Source organism: Balaenoptera physalus, assembly GCF_965194825.1.
Source record: "Balaenoptera physalus genome assembly, chromosome: 14".
Classification (NCBI taxonomy): domain Eukaryota; kingdom Metazoa; phylum Chordata; class Mammalia; order Artiodactyla; family Balaenopteridae; genus Balaenoptera; species Balaenoptera physalus.
In genome coordinates, this window is record NC_138893.1 from 12,297,206 (window position 1) to 12,315,020 (window position 17,815).

The following is a 17,815-nucleotide window of genomic DNA, read 5'->3' on the forward strand; positions in this document are numbered from 1 at the left end:
ACTATACTTAAAAACCCTAAAAAACAAAAAACAGACAATCAGAACCCTAGGAAAAATGGCAAAAGCAAAGCTATACAGACAAAACCACACAAAGAAGCATACACATACACACTCACAAAAAGAGAAAAAGGAAAAATATATATACATATATTTAAAAAAAAGGAAGAGAGCAACCAAATCAATAAACAAATCTACCAATGATAATAAGCTCTAAATACTAAACTAAGATAAACATAAAACCAGAAACAAATTAGATGCAGAAAGCAAACCGCAAGTCTACAGTTGCTCCCAAAGTCCGCCGCCTCAATTTTGGGATGATTTGTTGTCTATTCAGGTAATCCACTGATGCAGGGTACATCAAGTTGACTGTGGAGATTGTGATTGTGATTTAATCCGCTGCTCCTGAGGCTGCTGGGAGAGTTTCCCTTTCTCTTCTTTGTTTGCACAGCTCCCGGGGTTCAGCTTTGGATTTGGACCCGCCTCTGCATGTAGGTCGCCTGAGGGCGTCTGTTCTTCGCTCAGACAGGACGGGGTTAAAGGAGCAGCTGCTTCGGGGGCTCTGGCTCACTCAGGCCGGGGGGAGGGAGGGGTACGGATGCGGGGCGAGCCTGTGGCGGCAGAGGCCAGCGTGACATTTCAGCAGCCTGAGGCGCACCGTGCGTTCTCCCGGGGAAGTTGTCCCTGGATCACATGGGGACAGTTTCTTGCCTTTTGGGAAGTCTGAGATCTTCTGCCAGCGTTCAGTAGGTGTTCTGTAGGAGCTGTTCCACATGTAGATGTAGTTTTGATGTATTTGTGGGGAGGAAGGTGATCTTCACGTCTTATTCCTCCACCATCTCGAAGGCGCCTCCTTTCAGAGTATTTTAAAAAAGCTTTAGAAACACATTTTGATATTATGATTCATCATCTTTCTCTTTATATATAAACAATTGCTAAATAACCAAACTCTGTTATTAACGTGAAGCAGATGTTTAGGCTGGAAAGTATATATTTGACTCATGGCCCTGGTTATCTTAGCCAATGTCTCACTCCTAAAGGAGTCGACTGTCTTCAGCCCTAAAGAGGGAAGAATCCCATTAACAATGATTTTGCTTTCATACATCAAAAGTCTTCTATAAAATGTTAAATACCATAGCTATGAGGAGACACACATAACAGCTACCTGACGGGCAAATATAGCTTCATGGTTGTTACATTTCTATTATATTTTCTGGATTGGTTTTAAAATGTTAAATTGTTCTGGGCATTATCCTTGTCAACAAGTATACAGTAAGCATGTATGTGAGGCCACTGTGCTGGGCTTTAAGATAGGAATCATTCTATGTGATTGGTCTGCAAAAAAATCGACTCTGCATTCCATGCCCTTGGTCTCACCCTCATCAGCAAGAAGATAATCAGGGTCACTTCATCCTCAGCTCTCCCTGAGGCAGTGGTGTTCCGTCAGAAAGCACCAGCTTTGCGGTCAGTCAGACCTTGAATAAAATCCCAGCCCGTATGCTTGGTTAGGTGTTTGACTTTAGGAAATTATTCAGCCTGTGAGCCTCAGTTGACTCATATGTAAAATGGGATGACTGTCTCTATGTGCCTCCCAGAAGTCATGAACACCAAGTTAGTCCTGTACCCATTTTGTTTTCCTTCCCTGTATTTCTGTGTGCTATCATTTCAACTTCTAATTCAGTTAAGTCTAGACGTATTTTATGTATCCTTGCAACCTACCTGAAATCGTTTCTGAAATGGCAGAACGCAATCAACCCATGAAAGAACACATGTGTAGACCACGGAGGATCACGTCCACAACCAGCGTGCTGTGAGATGCCCCATAAATACTAGTCTTCACCATCAGGTGCTGTGTTTATTTTGAGGCCTTAGCCAGTCCCAGAGCCAGGGTTCTGTTCTTTGAGCATCACAGCTGCCTTAGTGGAAAAAACAATATCTTCAAAGTGCCACTCTCTCGTGGTTTATCAAACAACAAAAGAGATGATCAGAATACTTCAGCCGGTCTCAGTGAGCTCTCATGGATCTTACTGTGCTACTTCCCAGCCCCTTCTTGGGTTTGTAATATAGAAGAGAGACTAGCATGGACCCTTGGAATTACAGAATCCCCTCTGTACCGTCCACGGAAGGGAGTCCTCCTCCTTCTCTGGGTGGAGCAGGACTTGTGTCTCACTGGGCAGCCCGTGTGATCTTTGTCAGTCACAGCTGCGGCTCTCAGTGCTCTGAATCTGCTCCTTGTGGCATCGCCCGGATACCCCAGTCACCTGGATACACCTGCTGAGCCTGGAGTAACCCGCATCCTTGTGCCTCCTGTACATTCCATCCTTTACCAGCTTGAAGGCAGCTCTCCTTCCCTTCTCAGGTCTCTGCTTCAGGCTTAACAGTCCTCTCTGTTTTTTTGTGTGAAATGATCTAGACCTTGAGCATCTCAGCCATCCTCATCCACTTGTTTACTGGGTTGACCCTGACTGTGCCCTCCTTAGACTGCTCCAGGTGTCACCTACTCAGCTCATAGTAGAGGGACCTGTTACTTCCTCTGAGTCCTATGTCCCGCTCTCATTTATGCCTCTTAAAATCGAAACCCTCGCAGTGATTTTACTCAAGTATTGCCAAGCCAAGTCTTCCTCATCCCACTCTCATGCATGTGTGTTCTACTGAGAAGCAGAAATGTACATTGCCTCTATCACTTCTCAACTTCTTGGCTTTAACTCAACATTCCAGTCCATAGAGGTCGACGTCACTGCTGTCCTTCATCCTCTCTCCAGGGCCCTCACTTGTGCTATCTGCACATGGGCTTGCCTGTCACCATCTGGGTCTTCGTTCATGATTTGTTAATGATGATAAGCTGTACAGAGCCGTGGATGCCTGACTTGCTTAAGGCAGTCAAAGAAAGGAATTCTCAACTTCATGCTTTATTTTCTACCTTTTTTCAGAATGGGGAGGATTTTGCTGTATAGTCTCTTCCCAGCGAGCTGTTTTAAGCATGGTTTGTAAGATCTTTGTGCAAAGCATTGAGCGTCTCAAAAGGCATTCTTTTTTAAGTATAAAGCAGGAAGATTATATGGCTTATGTGTTAATAGTAAAATGCAGCACTGTAATTCAGGTTTGCAGTTATGCTGGGAGGGATTTGCATATTTCAACTCGCAATTAAGCTACCCCCCAATTTGTTTGGATGTGTTTTCAAAACACCTGGACAAATTTACTGTGGAGATAAAGTCATGAAAGTCCCTTATCAGGTGTCTTAGGGCTATTAGAGCTCTCGGATGCACACCTAGGAGTGTGTTGGGCCCTGGACATATTACTATTAAATGTAATAAAGGCAGTAGGAACAATGCAGCAGTAATGGGAGTGATCGTCATCTTTTTGTATTTAGTGAACACCTGCTCACTTGCTCAGATATATTCATTCCCATCCTGACACCCACTTTGGAAGCAGAATTTCATTTTTCTCATTTCACAGATCAGAAAAAGGAGACTCAGGGAAGTTCAGTAACTTGCCCAAAGTCACAGAATACGTCAATGGCCGATCCAAGGTATTAACCAGGACTGGCCTTATTTCAAGCCCTTTCCATTGTGTCCTGAAGCCTCTCAAAATATCTCCCACAGCAAAAAAAAAAAAAAACCCCAAAAAACCCCATAAAACAAAAAAACCAGTGACTGCCATTTAAAGCATTTGCTCTTGACTCGAGAGGTATGGTCACAAGAGCCCGTCTGGAAGGGAAGGTGGCTGCAGCCCGGGGCCCGGGCTCCCTGTGTGCCTCACTCCAGAAAGACCTTCTCTGGGTCCCTAGAGGAGCTCTGTGCAACCTCTCTCTGTGGGGGGCAGCGCCAGGTGTGGCAGAGGTGGCCATGCTCCCTGTCACCTCCTCAGAAACAGACGTTGGTCCCAAACCTCTCCTCTGCCCTCAGGCAGGTCCAAAGTGACCCAAGTCAAACCCAGCACGACTCTCCCAAGGCCACTCTCCAGTTCATCTGCCGAGCCGTCTCACTGATGACTGGACCACAGGAGCCTTGCAGCTCAGGGGCTTGGAGCCCCTCCGCAGGCTCAGGAGGAGGTGGTGAGGGGACACCTGGCCAGGTCTGGACCATCGCCGGCGGGTTTGTCTTTCCCTGATTCTGCGGGGACCTTGCGATGCTCCCGCATCCCTGAGCCGGGCGCCGAGGGGCTCCTTCCCGAGGTCCCACTTGGGAGCTGCAGCCCCGCCTGCTTCCCAGCAGCCCCGGACCCTGAGCAGGGAGGCGTAGGGGCACCCCCTTGGGTGTGGCCTGCTGCCTCCGGTATTTCCAGAGCGGGCACTGGGAGCCTCTCCCACTGGGAGACCCAGGACCACCAATGATGTGAGGCACCAGGGTGCCCTGGTTCCAGACCTTGCCAGGTCCGGGCTGTTAAGTAACTTGATAGGCCTGTGAAAAGGATCAGGAAACGCCCTCACTTTTCCTGGGGGCTGATGATAGGTCTTAGGGAATCCTCCCCCCGGAAGGGACTCCAAGGCTGATGGATATATAAATCTGGGAGTTCTGAGCAATGTAAACATGCCTGGGAGTCACTTTGAGGTTCCATATGTGTGTCTGTTGATAAATAAGGCGTTTCGGGATTGACACGGTTTAGGCCACGTGTGAGGAGGCCGTGCATCCCGGGACTTACACGCACAGCCAGGGTGGGAAATTGGACCAAGTCTCGAACTTTCCAGAAGTGATAGAGGTGAAGAGGAGCCAGCGAGAGACATTCTCAGTTATGCAGAATGAAGCGGAAGTGTCCAGGCAGACTGAGGAGCCACAGGAGCTCAGAGTTCAGTATCAGCAAATGTCAGCCCGGTGGCTGGGGAGGCGTGGGCTGAGTCTGTGAATGTGCAGCCGGCAGCCTGCCTCGCCTTTCATTCCACTCAAGTAAAACTGAGCTCTGCGTAAACATTTTCCTGGACTTCAGGCCACAGGTAAGCAGGAAACAGATGAGCAGGTGAGACCGTGGCCAAAAAGGCAAGAGAAAGGCGAGGTGTGAAACCCAGAGTTTCAGAGAGGGATTGTTTCTGCCTGGGACTTGGGGTGTGGCAGGCCTGCCGGAGAGGAGAATCGTCTTTCCCACTGGGCTTGGTAGTGTGAGATGCAAGCCTAATGCTGCTGGCAGCCTTTTTGTCCCCACGAGGTGTGAACTGGCCTGAGAACACAGCAGACGGGCAGGGCCGAGGGACGTGGAGAATGATTCCTGATGACACCACGCACCCTAGCCCCTGAGTCCAGCTGGGCTCCATTGACCTTTCAGCTGTGTGAACCAGTGAGTTCCAGATTTTGTTTAAGCCGTTTCCAGTTGGGTTTTCTGTCACTTGAAATTGAGAGATAAAAGCAAGTGATGGCTTTTATCGAAGGGATCCTTCCTTCATAATTTTATTTGGAGGGATGACAGCACGAAGGTAAGACCTTTAGCACCGTAATTCTGTGAGTCTAAATAGTCTAGAATTCCAGAGAAGGGTGGAGTGGCAGACAGGAATCTGAGCCTCCCTAGCTCTCTGGCTGATACGCCCTGTGTCTTAATCAGTCCTTCCACATCCCTTCTCTGCCTTGGATTTGTTCAACTGGAAACCTAGGTCTATGTCTGATGTCTGCAACACTAAATGATGAACTTGGCCCCATCCTGCTGTTTTGCTGACAGATGAGAAAGCTCACACACACGTACCCAGGGGTAAGGTTTGACACTTTGGGTGTGGTGCTGAGTGATTATGCAAATGTATTCCAGAAGGATGCCGCTTTTGAGGAACTCCAGTGTGTTGAATTTCTCAAAGAGCACTGGTTTGAGCTGATTATTCATTACGTTGCAATGCATAATTTTATCCAAGAGTCCTGTGCCAACCTGCTGAGCAGTTACAGAATCTAGAAAGTGCAGAGTAGTGAAGTTGACCGGGCGCCTGCCGGAAGGGCTCCACCTGCCCACCTGCTTCCAGCTGTCTGGTGCTGCTGACTGGACATGTCAAGGTCACCCGGGAGTCAAGGTCACCCAGGAGTGAGGCGCTGTGGCAGAGTCCGGCTGATGGGCGGTCGCAGGGAGTGTCAGCCTAGCACAGCACAAGGGCAGAGCCCTTCTCAGGCCTGGCAGCTTTGTCAGCTTTTAAGGATGTGTTGGAGATGGGATTGATTGATCCTAAACAAAGGAAGGCAGAAGGCTTCAGCTTTTAAATCTGCATTGCCTCAAACCCTTTGACTGCGGGGCTCACACGTTCCTGGCGCAGATTTCCTGGGCAGATGGAGGTATGTGCACAGTGAGGGTTCACTCCCCAACACCAAGAACCCTGAGCCCTTTCGAAGGCCTTGCTTGTGATCAGCCAACACGCAAAGTGCATGTTACTGGCCACGCCGTCCCCGTTGCCGACAGAGATGTGGAAGGACCCATATGGGCTGTGGGGTGACCACTCTGAGTCCTGGGGGGCTAATGCATTTGAGGCTCTAGCTTAAGACTCACTCCGTACCATTGCAGTCGTGGGGTAGGGGGCCCTCTTTAATCTTGTTACTGTCGACTGAAAAAATGCACAACTGAAAAGTTGAGAATTATGTTTTATTCTGAGGACTTTCTGAGGACTTCAAGCCCAGAAGTCAGCCTCTCAGATGGCTCTGAGGGACTGTTCCGAAGAGGTAAGGGGGGAGCCAGGATATAGAGGAGTTTTTGCAAGAAAAACCAGGTAGTTGGAACATCAGAGGGTTACTGTTAATTAAAGAAAACCAGATATCTCCAGTTAAGGAATATAGGGCTTTTCTCTATATGGGCAGATGCAAGAGTCTGGGCTCATTGAAATCATTCCTTTGATATGCACCTTAACTATCTAGGGCCAGTGTCATGTTCTTTCCCATCCTGAGTTCCCTCAGGGTACACCGTCTGGGCAGCTGTAATGTGATGGCTTGATGGCTGCAGCATCCTTTGTTTACTGATACGACAGGTGACATTTTTCATTCACAATACCCTGAGCGTATTTCCAAGGCTGACTTCAGTCCCTCTCTATTGAAAGCCAAGACCTGACCCAGGCTTTGCATGTGGTTGCTGTTTTGGGGTTCATGGTACTATTGGCTGATGAATGAAATTAATGCATTATGTGAACATAGGAAGCCGTGCTCTTTTTTTCTTGTCGCTTTGGAAACATTCTGCTATCATCACTCCATAGGGTTTATAATGCTCTTTCATGTCTGGATTACTGTGTTTGCCTCTCTCTGTAAATGCAATTAAGTAGACAGATGCTCCCCATCAAGCTTGTTTAAATGAAAAATGACCAATAATGGAAAAATAATCGCATACATGAGAATTAGAAAAAATATTACATGATAAGAAAAATGGCAATTTAATGTATTATATTCCTTTTCTGATTTGTAATGTCTTACTAAGTTACATTTTAAAAAATTATTTGTTTTGGAGGTTGTGTGGTTGGAGCTTAATTTCCTAGAGACAGGGAAGGCTTTGGAGAGAGGTGTACTTTGAGGTTTGAGAGAAAGGAGAGAAAGTTCTTAGTGGATTTTAAAGAAAATTGCATAGAAAATGAAATTTTAATAAACAATTAATTTTTAAAGAGCCGTCCAAAAGTAATAGAACACTAGCTTTCTAGCTGAAGTTATCATGGACAAAGCAGAGCCACTTGGGATGCCTTCCAAGGAGGTTTTCTTGTCATTGTCACACTGTCTGGGGGAAAAGCTGGGGCAGGTGGCAGACACTTGGAGGAGGTGAATGAACTCATTTTCTGTTGACTCTGGTCCCTATGCTCCCAGAGCCAAGATTCAACACAATTTTAATATTTAAAATCAAATTTGAAAAACACTGTCAGGATAAAAAAAATACTATTTCTTTTTCCCCGTAAAAAGTACTGATGCGGTGATATCAAAACTATTTCCTGTTCATCCATTGTCAATCATGATGATCCTGGGTAACAGGCCTGTTACAAGGTTAAAGTGATTCTTAGTTTAGTTTTGTAGTAGACTGCCATAGAAGGGACTCTGTATTTTAATTTCCTACCAAAAGTGCTACGTTTTAGCTGCGATTTTATGCACTCAGAAAACTGAGGATCAGAAGAATTTTGTGATTCTCTCCTCTACATCCCTCAATAATTTAATAAGTCATAAAGCAAGTGAGAAACAGAAATCAGATTTATCAACTTCAAGTTGCAGTCTCATTCTTGGGGTTCCCCTGCCTTATTGTTTGTGTGCTGTTTCCAGGCCGAATTATTTTGCATAGGGTACACCATCATTAAAAATGCAAACATGAGGTGTCAAACCTGCATAAATACCTTTATTTATAATTTGAGTCAGTGTAACTGATTTGACCAGGTTCCTCATGGTGGTTGTAGAATTAGAAGCATCCTTTTAGTTGAACTTGGTTTTGTAACAGATCTGAAGACTGAGTGCGGGTGAGGTAGAATGTTATACTTTCGGAGTGAATAAAATAGCAAAGGAAAAGTGAAGTCCATCTCAGCGGAAAACAGAGCTGGTGTGATTTTAGTAAGTGCCACATCCCTCGAGGACTAAACAGCACCGTGTCTTAACGGGCTTCATGTTCGGAGAACGTGTCTTCTCGAGTTGTGTCTCTCCTGACACAGGTGGCTGTGAAAACGGAAGGATCTAGATGTAACTCATCAGGGCTGCACGTGTCACTGCAAAATCCTGCAGTCCCGTTGCCAAGGGTTGACGTTTCTTTTTGCTGTGTGCTCATCTTGATCCAAATTCTGTGTGTACCAGTGGTAACTAATGAAAAAATAAATGTGTCTTCATTCCCAGGAGAAATAACACCCAGAACTCTAAAAAAAGCACTGTCAAATCTGTAACATTGGGCCTCTTTTTACCAGGAGGCCGTAGCACCCAGAAGTCAAAACCTTAAATCAGTCATGTTAATCCTGGGGAAAAAACCAGCAGCACCCTGGCCATTTAATCCTTATGAATCCGCTACAATCCTCTGCATCTCCATCTTTTCAGTTCCCCATCTGGCTGACTCTTTTCCCCACCACATGCAGCTAGATTTTTTTTATTACTATTTTTATTAGTTGCATTTGCAGAAAGAGAAGAGACACTTTTCACCCCCTAAATATTTATGACTTCCCCGTGAATGAATAGTTGGACTTCTTCTCCTGTATTTGGAATGCTGGAGAGTCTTGGATTTTTCTGACTGAAATGGGAGAAGTGATCCTAATTTGTGATGCAAGCAAGTTAGGGTGAGAGATAAGAATCTCACACGAATACATTATAGTCACGGAATTCAGGCCTGCTATTAGCTATGGAGATTTTTTAATTAAACTTTTTTTTTTTAAAGCTAAGTATAGGTTCACATGGAGTTGAAAGAAAGAATAAAAAGAGATCTCCCCATATACTCTTTATCCAATTTACATGTGTTAACGTCTTGTAAAACGATCACCAGGATATTGATGTTGGTCCAGTCAAGATACAGACCAAGTCCGTCCCCACAGAGACCTCTTCTGCTGCCCTTTGATAGTCACACACTCTTCCTTTCTGCCCCTCCCTCCTTCTTACCTCCTGTCAACCACTAATCTGTTCTCCAACTCTATAATTTTGTCATTGCAAGAGGTTTATATGAAAGGAATCATATAGTATTTAAACCTCGTGGAACTGGCTGTTTTCACTCACCGTAGTTCAGTGAAGATTCTTCCAGGTTGTTGTATGTCAGCAGTTTGCCCCTTTTAATTGCTGAGCAGTATCCCGTAGTATGGAAACCACAGTCTGTTTAACAACTCACCCACTAAGGGAAATCTGGGTTGCTTCCAGTTTTTGGCTATTATGAATAAAGCTGCCAGGGACATTTGTCTATGGGTTTTTGGGTGAACATAAGTCTTCACTTCTCTGGCATAATTGCCCAGGAATATAATTGCTGGGTCACATGGTAGTTTTTTTAAAGAAACTGCTAAACTTTTTTCAGAGAAGCGATACCATTTTACATCCCCACCAGCAATGCATAAGGGATCTAGTTTCTCCATATCCTTGCAAGTATATTGATGTTTTCACTATTTTATACTTTAGCCATTCTAATGGGTGTATAGTGATATCTCACTGTGGTTTTAATCTACATTTCCCTAATGACTTATGACATTGAACATCTTTTTCTGAGCTTATTTGCCATCAGTATGTCCTCTTCAGGGAAATGTTTGTTCACGTCTTTCCTCACTTTCTAATTGGATTCTTTGTGGGTTTTTTGTTTGTTTTGTTTTGTTTTTCTTACTGCTGAGTTTTGAAGGTTTTTTTATATATTCTAGATACTAGCACTTTGTTGGATATGCGGTTTGCAAATATTTTCTCTTTTCATCCTTTTAACAGAGTATTTTACAAAGCAAAAGTTTTTAAAAAGATGTTCTTGTCAAATGCACATGGACAATTCTCCAGAATAAACCATGTGTTAGGCCATAAAACAAACCTCAATAAATTTAAAAGGATTGAAATCATGCCACATATGTTCTTCAGCTACAATGGAATGAAATCGGAAATTAACAGCAAGAGGAAATCTGGAAAATTCCCAAAGATGTATAAAATAAAACTACTTAAACAACCAATGGGTCAAAAACAAATCACAAGAGAAAATAAAAAATATTTTGTGATGAATGAAAATGAAAACATAATATATTAAAACTTATGGTATGTAGCAAAGGCAGTGCTCAGAGGGAAATTCATAGCTGTAAATGCCTAAATTAAAAAATAAGAAAAATCTCAAATCAATAAACTAGTCTTCAATGTTAAGGAACTAAAAAAAGAAGAGCAAACTAAACCAAAGCAAGCAGACAGATGGAAATAATAAAGATTAAAATGGAGAGAAATGAAATAGATAATAGAAAATCAATAGAAATAATAAATTACACCAAAAGTTGATTCTTTGAAAAGGTTGACAAAATTGGCAAGCCTTTACCAAGAATGTCCAAGAAAAGAAGAGAGAAGACTCAAATTACTAAAATCACAGAAGTGGGGACATTACTTCCAACATTACATAATTGAAAGAGAATTCTATGAATTACCGTGTACCAACAAATTAGATAAACTAGCTGAACTGGAGGAATTCCTAGAAACACACACCCTACCAAAACTGACTGAAAAAGAAATGGAAAATCTGAATAGACCTATAACAAGTAAAGGGAATTAATTGGTAATCAAAAAACTCCTAACAAAGAAAAGCCCAGGATGAGTTGGCTTCCCTCTGGAATTCTGTAAAATGTTTAAGGAAGAATTAACATCAGTCCTTCTCAAATCTCCCAAAAAAGAGTGGAGGAAGGAATAGTTCCTAAATCATTCTGTGGGTCCAATATTACCCTGATACCAAAGCCAGACAAAGTCATCACAAGCAAAGAAAACCTTAGACCAATATCCCTTATGAATATAGATGCAAAAATCATCAAAAAATACTAACCCGGTTGAAACTTGCGTATATATTCAACTTAAAAGGTGACAGTGTCCTTATTTAGTGTCTGGCTGCCTTCTCATTGTCCAGATTGCTCTAATGCTGCCTGCCGTATGAAGAGAACTGTTGCAGGAAGGGGGACTCCTTCCAGGGCCAGCGAGTGGGCTCTTGTCTAACACTCAGAAATGTGTCTGAGGAGACACACGTGCTGACAAAGCAAGAGACTTTATTGGGAAGGGGCGCCCGGGCGGAGAGCAGCAGCCTAAGGGAACCCAGGAGAACTGCTCTGCCACGTGGCTCGCAGTTTGGGGTTTTATGGTGGTGGGGTTAGTTTCCGGGTTGTCTCTGGCCAATCATTCTGACTCAGGGTCCTTCCTGGTGGCCCGCGCATCTCTCAGCCAAGATGGATTCCAGCGAGGAGGATTCTGGGAGGTTGGTAGGACATATGGGCTGGCGTCTCCTCTCTCCTTTTGACCTTTCCTGAATTCTTCTGGTTGGTGGTGGCTTGTTCCGAGTTCCTTACCAGGACTTCCTGTTGTAAGAGAACTCATGCCAGTGGCTACTATGGTGCCTGGCCAGGGCGGGCGGGTTCAGTCAGTGGTCGCCCTCACAGAACTACAGGCCATCCTTCCTGGCTTTGCCACATCAACAGGCACTCTGGCCAGTCACACTTCCCCATCAGAAATGGGAATACTTCTCCCATAAATTGTCTGTGTGTGCTGACAAACTGGAACCCGAAGCAGTAGAATTAAGTAAATTACTGTTAAATTATTTAAGCGCCTCATCTGAGGCCACATAAGAGAGAAGGTGCTGGATTTAGATGAGGGAGGCAAAGCTTGAAGGGAGGGAACCAGCCCTGCCGTATTAACATAACAAAGGGATGCTTTGAGTAAGTCAGTTTCTCTGGGAAAGACCAACGATTTTACTAGACTCTCGGCCTGTGGCGCTCAGCGTGGCCTAGCAATGAGCCTTGGCTTTGCCAGGCAGGGGCTAAGAGCACACATCGCAGACGCCCACCTAACCACACCAGCATCCTGTACTTCCCCTGAGATTGTGGAATGAGTTGGGAGCCCGCTTTTTCTCTCTGAGAAGCAGAACTGATGTTCATGCAATAGGACAGTGAAGGCAGAAATCCAGTTACTGAGCTAATTAGCACCTTTGTGTGGTAAGCACCAAATTTACAGGAGGAAAGCACTGGAGATAAGCTCAAAATACCCAGTATGGTTGACAGTTGGCCTTCTTAGAGAGTCTGGTGGCGAGCCAGAGGCCCTGGGGGACACAGGCAGCATGGCTTAGTTACCGCTGATCAGAATTTAGCACTCTGCCTCCAAAGCCTTTTGCAAAGATAGTCTTCCAGTTAACATAGTTTTAGAAGGTGTTTTAATTCCGTAAGGAGTTTGGTAAATGACTTTCTTTTGTCTCAGTCCCACTTTAAAAACTGTTTATTCTGCTGCTGAAAATTCCATTTGTCCTAGGTCTTAAGGTGAAATTAAAATTCCATTTAGGGACTAACTATGCCTACATGGGATTCCAGCCTTCATTAGAAAGAATTCTGTTGTTTGCTTTATTTTCTGCCACCCCGGGTTTTTTATTTTCGGAGCTGATCTGAGGGTATTTGCAAGGAAAGTGAAGCAGTAATAGAACATTGTGCTGGGGTTAATGGCCTTTTTGAGCTGTAACAGAATATTCCTCCTTTCCAACCCATCTGTAGAGTCTGTTTTACAAAACTCAAGTAGGATCCTGCCTAGATGGTTCTCAAATATCTGAGACATAGGAGGAAATGAGAATACTTTTTTTTTTTCTGAAGACAAACTTTCTTATTTATTTAAAATACAGATGCATCTAAACATCTTTTTAATCTGCTCTGATTCCCAAGAGACAAGTTCACGAAAGAAGTCTGCATTCTGAGGTTTCTTAAGCACCAAAAAGTGCTCTTCATTTAGTTAATCACTCGCAGTATGTCAGCAATCACATTGAAATGTTATCTAGAAGCAGTCTCCTTTTTTCTTAGCAGGTATTATCAGAGAAGAACACTTCAGAAGCAGTACTATCTTTGATAATTCATTTATTTTGTCAACAAATGGAGTGACTGCTGCGTGCCAGATGTCAGCAAAATGGTACCTCACGGTCCTTAGGGTCTGATGTAAGAGGCAGATGTAATCAAATTATCATGTGAGAAATGGAATATTGCTGAGTATTTGGGTCTACTTTTCAAATTAATAAATGCAATATTCTTTAAAAAAAAAAAAAAGGAAATGGAGTATTTCCTGCCATGTCAGTAAACAAAAGATGTCACAGTCATCAGTAGTTGATGGTGAGCTGGTGAGCCCCGAGGGAACTCAGGAGGGAAAAGAATACCTGCCATCTAGCAGCCATCACACTGCAGCCACTCCCTAAGGTGAGCCCTGGGGAAACTCAGGATGTGAAAACACAGGATACTGACCGGAGATAGCTGAGGTGCACATCAAAGGAATGATTTCAGTGAGCCCAGACTCTTGCATCTGCCCATACACAGAGAAGTGCTAAATTCCTTAACTTGAGATATCTGGGTTTCTTTAATTAACAATAATCTTTTGATGTTCAGACTACCTGCCCTTTGTTGCAAAACTTCTATATATCCTGGCTACCCCCTCACCTCCTCCGAGCAGTTCTCTCAGGGTTACTTGAGATGCTGCCCTCCCTGGCTTGAATTCCTAGAAGTTCCCGCCAAATAAAACATAACTTTCAACTTTTAGGTTGTGAATTTTTTTTTTTTTAGTTGACACACACAAAGATGTGTATGATGTAGAGTGAAGGCTCCAGAGGCAGCCCACCTGGGTCCAGATCTCGGGTAGACCACTTACGAGCTCTGTGACTTTGGACATTTAATCCACGGTGCCTCAGGTTCTTGCTCTGTGAGAAGAGGTATATTAATAGCACCTAAGAAGGTGGTTGTGAAGATGTAATGAGTTAATACATGTAAAGTGCTTACATGAGTAAGTGCTACATAAATGTTAATGGTCAGCTTTAGTAGTAATATTAACTGTGACACGTGCTCCAAAGGGGAGGTATGAAAGTGCACACGACACGTGAATCTCGCCCAGAGCAGGTGCCAGGAAGGCTTCCCTGAAAAGGTGATACTTGATGGGAAGGATTAGAGGAGTCAACGAGGAAAAGTGGGTGGAGCTGGAAAGGAAGTCCTCCAAATAGAGGACACAACAGGTGTAAAGGACGCAGGGGAGGGAGGGAGGGAGAAGGAGGTCAGGGCGTGTTGAAGGTGCGGAAAAAGAAGGCCGGGGTGGTTGGAGCACAGAAGGCAAAGGGCAGAGGGATGGCAAAGGCAGGGGCCAGGCATGGTAAAGATCGGACCCTCATTATGTTCAAGCTTGTATGGTTTAGCCATATGAAATTGCCATTTTTGCAGGTCATAGACAGTTGAATATCATCAACTTCATGTGGTTGATGTCAGTTTCACATTTCATCCTTCAAAGGATGACGAGACCACCACTCAATGTCTGAAATAAGTCAAAGCTGGTCCGGCACGGTCCCTCCAAGCACAGCAGATTGTTGCACTTATAAAGGGTTTTTGGGACATGTGAAGGTCAAGGGTCGGTGAATTTGAGAGACATAAGTGGGCTGATACCTTCTGCAGGGCAGTCACTTGGGGAGTGACTGTTGACCCCTAAGAGGTCTGGACTGAGTCTGTGCCTCACCAGCTGACTTTCAGAAGCAAGGGGCCACCATGGGCTGGCTGGCTGGCTTGCTTACCAAAGCTGTAAGTTGAGGTGGGTTGTCATAACTGAAAAGGTTTAAAACTGGTTCTGGCGGTCACTGGTTACCATGGCTACAGACAATCCACCTTTTCCTAAGCTTGTGAGAGCTGATTTTGTGGTTCAACCTAAGAAAGGCCTATAAGAATGGGCCCAACTTTTGAAAGCAAGTAGTGGAGACATAGCACTAATCACGAATTTTCTGGAATCAGTTTGAAAAGAAAGATAGCTATGTGTGCACTGCTCTGAAGTTCTGAAGGTGAGGGACAGTCCATTGGCAGTTCAAATGCTCGCTTTTATTTTGTGGACCGGGTGCTCAAAACTGATAAGGATGAAGGCCAATCTCCCATATCCTAAGTGCTAGTCATCTCTTCCCTCTCTGTGTTATTTTTCCCTCCCTTCCAACCCCTCCTTCTTCCGACAGCCTTGTCAAAGCGGAGCCAACACCCTAATATGTGAGCTCCATCCCCCCTGCATTTCCGACTCACACAGCTGATTCTGTGAGCCAACTCTCATTTGGAGGGATCTAATCAGGACCTCTTACCCTTTTGTGGCCCCCTTCTAGTACAAGGCGCATGGATAATTCCAACACAAGACTGGTGGTCCAAATTGAAAAGGATCCAGGTAAGAGGATATCTTCGTTCTCTCTTTTTATTTATTTATTTTGCTGTGTAGATGGATTCCTTCAATCCAAAAAGGGGAATTAAGTACTCACTATGTTTTAATCATTGTGGGGACAATGCATGTCTTGGTAAATACGCTGATGGTAAAAATGAAACTGTGCAAATAGAACTGATCAAGTATCCTGATTTGGTTTAGAAATGCATTCCTCCATTATGTAGAAATGATTAGATATCTTTTCAGTATTGAATGACCCTGTTAAGACATTTTAGTTTGTGTATGCTAAACGTCGAATATAGACAATAAACCTTGGTATTAGTCTTCTGGCAAAATTTTTTTTTGAAAAATGTCAGTGTTATGATGTCCTTAAAGGCAAGCAATTCCAGGATCCAGGATCCAGAAGTCTTCAGAAACTTTGTACCACATTAAGCTATGGAAAGATTTACCTGCCAGAAAATTAACTTTTTTCTTCCTGTAATCTATTTCACTTTTAACCATTCGACCTCTTTTTTCCTCATATCAGTATGCAAATTTCAACTATTCTGTATTTTTATCCAACTCACTCTCTCTCTCCCTTGGGCCAAAAATGTTGTCTAGGAAGAATTGTATCATGCTTATTAGCTATGTTTGAATTGCATATACATGGTTAATTTGAAATCATAATTTGGAACTTGAAAATACCTGAAGAGACAGGTTTATTTTTTGTTTAACTTTACGTCAGCCCGATTTTAAGGGGGCATGGGTTGGGGTATAAGTATCTCTAATGTGGATCCGTGGGACTCTGTAACTTTGCAGGGCCATTGATACTAGGCATATGGACAGTTTCATAAGTGCATTGCACCTTTAGTTGTTCATAATATTGTCTCATTTTAATCTAATTATACAGATGCGTGGTCAGTGTGTTCTAAGCTCTCCACTTTTAGTGGTTTAAATTCTTTTGTTTTATTCGAACATCAAACAGTTTGAACAATTAAGCAAAAGTTAATTCTCTCATTCAGGCCTTTCCTTTAAAAGTGCTAGAGACTCAAAGTAATCTCTAATTAGTGTCTCAGGATGCATGCTGGTTCATCATAGAAAACGAATATCATGGCAGGTCAGGAAGGCTTCATCTGCATAGAAAGTTAAGCATACTGATACTTTATTAGACAACATGACATGACTCAGTCCATAGGACAGTTCATTTCTTTCCATTAATCATGATTAGGTTATAAATGCACTAATTTCAATTCAGCTTTTAACTGGCATGAATGCCTAGCAATGATATCCATAGTTTGATAGTATTATTTTGTAGATTTCTTAGCGGTAGATCAGTGCTCTTCCTTATGTGGATGCACTTGGGGCCACTCTGCACCTTCCTGCAGCTCCAGTCATGCTCTGGTTCCCAAGGGTACAGAGCAGGGAAGCTCTGTTCAGATCTCTAGGCTTTATCTCGAACTTCCCTACTCCAATAGCTGGCCTAGAAGGGGTCCTTGAGCTTTGCTTTAGGCCTTTTCTCTTTGGGGCAACTCTATGCTTCTCTGACTTTCCAGAGCCAGAATTTACTCCCCAAAGAAAAGATGCTCTTAACATAAAAGCACTGATGGCAAACTTTCCTCCTAGCCCCTCCCAGTACTTCTAACACCCCCAAGACCACAGACCAGGAGGACTTCCCAGTTGACCCATTCTTCTCAGAAAAGGTTCTATCCTTCATCGTGAGAGATCTGACAGAGGAAATAAAAGGAGTCTGGGCCCAGCAGGGAGATGACAAGAAATGCACTACAAAGCCCCAGTTTCACGCCCCTGAAACACACTAGCCTTCCACTGGGAAGCAGGGCGATCCGTCACTCCATCTCCTTTGCTGTATCCTTCCTCCTTCTTGGGGTCCTGATGCACCCGATTCGAATGGCTAAGGTTAAACAAACAAGCAACAGTTGACAATACCGAGTCCTGGCAAGGATGCGGAACAGCTAGAATTCTCAGTCCCTGAGACGGGACTGCAAAACGGTCCAGCCACTTTGGAGAACAGCAGTGCCACTCCTAGGGGTTGACTCAAGCGAAATGAAAACGTGTTCACATAAACTTCTGTTCATGAGTACTGTGAGTGGCTTTGCTCATCG

General features: G+C 43.9%; 1 protein-coding gene across 3 annotated transcripts in view; it reads left to right on the top strand.

Moving 5' to 3' along the window:
• PCNX2 (pecanex 2) overlaps positions 1–17,815 on the top strand; it is a 291,197-nt gene that overhangs the window by 204,035 nt on the left and 69,347 nt on the right. For all 3 annotated transcript variants that reach the window (XM_082422950.1, XM_082422951.1, XM_082422952.1), the window contains one exon: positions 15,664–15,722. In XM_082422950.1, the coding sequence (XP_082279076.1) occupies positions 15,664–15,722 (59 nt within the window). The remainder of the gene's footprint in view (positions 1–15,663; positions 15,723–17,815) is intronic.